The sequence below is a fragment of the Macadamia integrifolia genome, chromosome 10 (genome assembly GCF_013358625.1).
Source record: "Macadamia integrifolia cultivar HAES 741 chromosome 10, SCU_Mint_v3, whole genome shotgun sequence".
Taxonomy (NCBI): domain Eukaryota; kingdom Viridiplantae; phylum Streptophyta; class Magnoliopsida; order Proteales; family Proteaceae; genus Macadamia; species Macadamia integrifolia.
In genome coordinates, this window is record NC_056566.1 from 2887073 (window position 1) to 2889942 (window position 2870).

The window sequence follows — 2870 nt, forward strand, 5'->3', positions numbered from 1 at the left end:
TTTTTTGGTACCTACTAGTTGTATATTACACCATGACCTGCTGTACTTGAATCTTCAAACTTTTTAGGTTCAAAAACAGTGCCCACCCATGAAAAGAGAATCTACATCTACCCCTTCCACAACCCACGTAGATGAAAGCGTGGAGACGGGGGTTGGTAAATCATGTGATGCTCAGCTACTTCTTTCCCCCCATTTAAGAACCCAACTCCCTCGTCCCAAGTCAGTCAGTACACCGATCTTCCCTACTTCCCTGGTTCCTACCATCACAGCCACCGCTTGTCCTTCAAACCACCATTTGCCCATCGGCTGCCAAATCAACCCAAAAGTCCCGGCAAAAAATGGTGAACGTTGAAGCCATCCGCAAGGCTCAGAGGGCTGAAGGTCCTGCCACCGTCATGGCCATTGGCACTGCCACTCCTCCCAACTGTGTCGACCAGAGCACTTACCCTGACTACTACTTCCGTATCACCAAAAGTGAACACAAGGCCGAGCTCAAGGAGAAGTTCCAGCGCATGTGTAAGTAACCAACTTATTCTCTCCCTTTCTTCATGGTTTCTTATCCTCACTCTTGCTTGTTTGGTGAATATATTACAGGTGATAAATCCATGATCAAGAAGCGTTACATGCTTTTGAATGAAGAGATCCTCAAGGAGAACCCAAGCATGTGTGAATACATGGCTCCCTCATTGGATGCTAGGCAGGATATGGTGGTTGTTGAGGTGCCCAAGTTAGGGAAAGAAGCTGCCGTGAAGGCCATCAAGGAATGGGGACAACCCAAATCTAAGATAACCCACTTGGTTTTCTGCACCACCAGTGGTGTTGACATGCCTGGATGTGATTACCAGCTCACCAAGCTCCTTGGCCTCCGACCCTCTGTGAAGAGGCTCATGATGTACCAACAAGGATGCTTCGCAGGTGGCACGGTCCTTCGTCTAGCCAAGGACCTTGCTGAGAACAACAAAGGTGCTCGTGTCCTTGTAGTATGCTCTGAGATCACTGCAGTTACCTTCCGTGGCCCAAGTGACACCCACCTTGACAGTCTCGTGGGTCAGGCTCTTTTTGGAGATGGTGCAGCTGCAATCATAATTGGGGCTGACCCAATACCTAATGTTGAGAAGCCCTTGTTTGAGTTGGTCTCTGCAGCTCAAACCATTCTCCCTGACAGTGATGGTGCCATTGATGGACATCTCAGAGAGGTTGGTCTCACTTTCCATCTCCTTAAGGATGTTCCAGGCCTCATCTCCAAGAACATTGAGAAGAGCCTTACTGAGGCTTTTGAGCCGCTGGGTATATCTGACTGGAACTCACTTTTCTGGATTGCCCACCCGGGTGGACCGGCCATTCTAGACCAGGTTGAAGAGAAGCTGGCCCTCAAACCTGAGAAGCTAAGGGCCACAAGGCACATCCTTAGTGAGTATGGTAACATGTCTAGTGCTTGTGTGTTGTTCATATTGGATGAAATGAGGAAGAAATCGGCAGAGGAGGGGCTGAAGACTACTGGTGAGGGACTGGAGTGGGGTGTCCTCTTTGGGTTTGGACCAGGACTTACCGTTGAGACTGTGGTGCTACACAGTGTGGTAGCTTAGAGTGAGATAAATGGCGAGTGAAGCTCTAGGCTTGTTTATCTTTGATGGAATTCTAATGTTTTTTTTTTTTCTTTCCCCATTGTTATTTGGATCTTCTGGCATTGGATCTGTGTGATCTGTCTAATCAATCAATAAGACGAAGACAATATTTTAGTTAATTTTTGTGATCTATAGGCCGAATTGATGAATGAGCTCTTAAATTTTTTTTTCTCCTGCTGGTGAATAGTATGATTACATGCATTGTTCCAATGAAAAGTGGGTCTGGGCAGGTTCAAGTACCCTGTGACGAGTCTATCAGGTTCATTCTTATATGATGCTTGATCCACAAATGGAATTCATTCATTCTATCTTTTTTTTTTTTTTTTTTTTTTTTTAATTTTATTTTTTAAGTAGGGAGGAAAAATAAATAACAACCATGAGGCTCAAACTCGATATCTCTTGATAAGCATAGAATTTTTTCTCATCATAACTAATCAATCTCTCTCATTTTACAGTAGGCTTTTACATTGAGTGGATTCCAAATGTGGATTAGACACCATTCGAGGACCTGATCTAAACTCACCCTCTGACATGAGTTATTGAAGAATAAGCATGCTTTGGCCTGAAAGAAGATAAACGTCCATGCTCTTTGGGTCTGAACCCAACAGTAAAGAGAACCACAAGGGGCCAAATAGTCCAACAAGAGGGTCCACTGGGCCACACTTATTGTAATTAATACTACAACTATTATTATATATTGTTCTCAAGAAGGGGGGTGGGGGGGGGGGGGGATTTGAACCAGCAACCTTCTCTATACTTACTACATTAGAGCCCAACGACCTCACTGTTTACTACTGAACTATAAGCTCATCCCCATCACATGCTTGATTGGACCTATGGAAACCAGCATACAAAATACGTAGAACATGCTTCGTAATACGTGTCACACCTCCACCTTCCATTTCACACCTCCACCGTCCATTAGAAAAATATAAGCTTTGAAAATATTGACCCCACTTCGTTACAAGGGTAAATGCAATATTTTAGCATTTGATTGTTAGAAAAATGCAAATATTTCTTTGTAAAGTAAAATATATTTTACCAGAAATGTAAATATTTCCCCTCACTTCCCTTGCACACAAACATAGTTTTTTCTTTTTTTTGGTAAAGATCTAACGGAGCTTTATGAGTGAATGATTTGATCATTTATGTAATTCTACTTATGGTATAAGTAGATACTACATAAGTTGGGTCAAAATTAATGTCCAAATTATCCATGGGCTTATTTTATATTGAACTAAAGTA

General features: G+C 43.0%; 1 protein-coding gene across 1 annotated transcript; it reads left to right on the top strand.

Moving 5' to 3' along the window:
* The first annotated feature begins 210 nt into the window (after nt 1–210).
* LOC122090914 (chalcone synthase) lies at nt 211–1744 on the top strand. The gene is made up of 2 exons (XM_042660679.1): nt 211–516; nt 595–1744. Exons 1-2 carry the CDS (start codon nt 339–341, stop codon nt 1584–1586), a joined length of 1170 nt encoding a protein of 389 aa, XP_042516613.1. The 5' UTR covers nt 211–338; the 3' UTR covers nt 1587–1744.
* Nucleotides 1745–2870: the final 1126 nt, after the last annotated feature.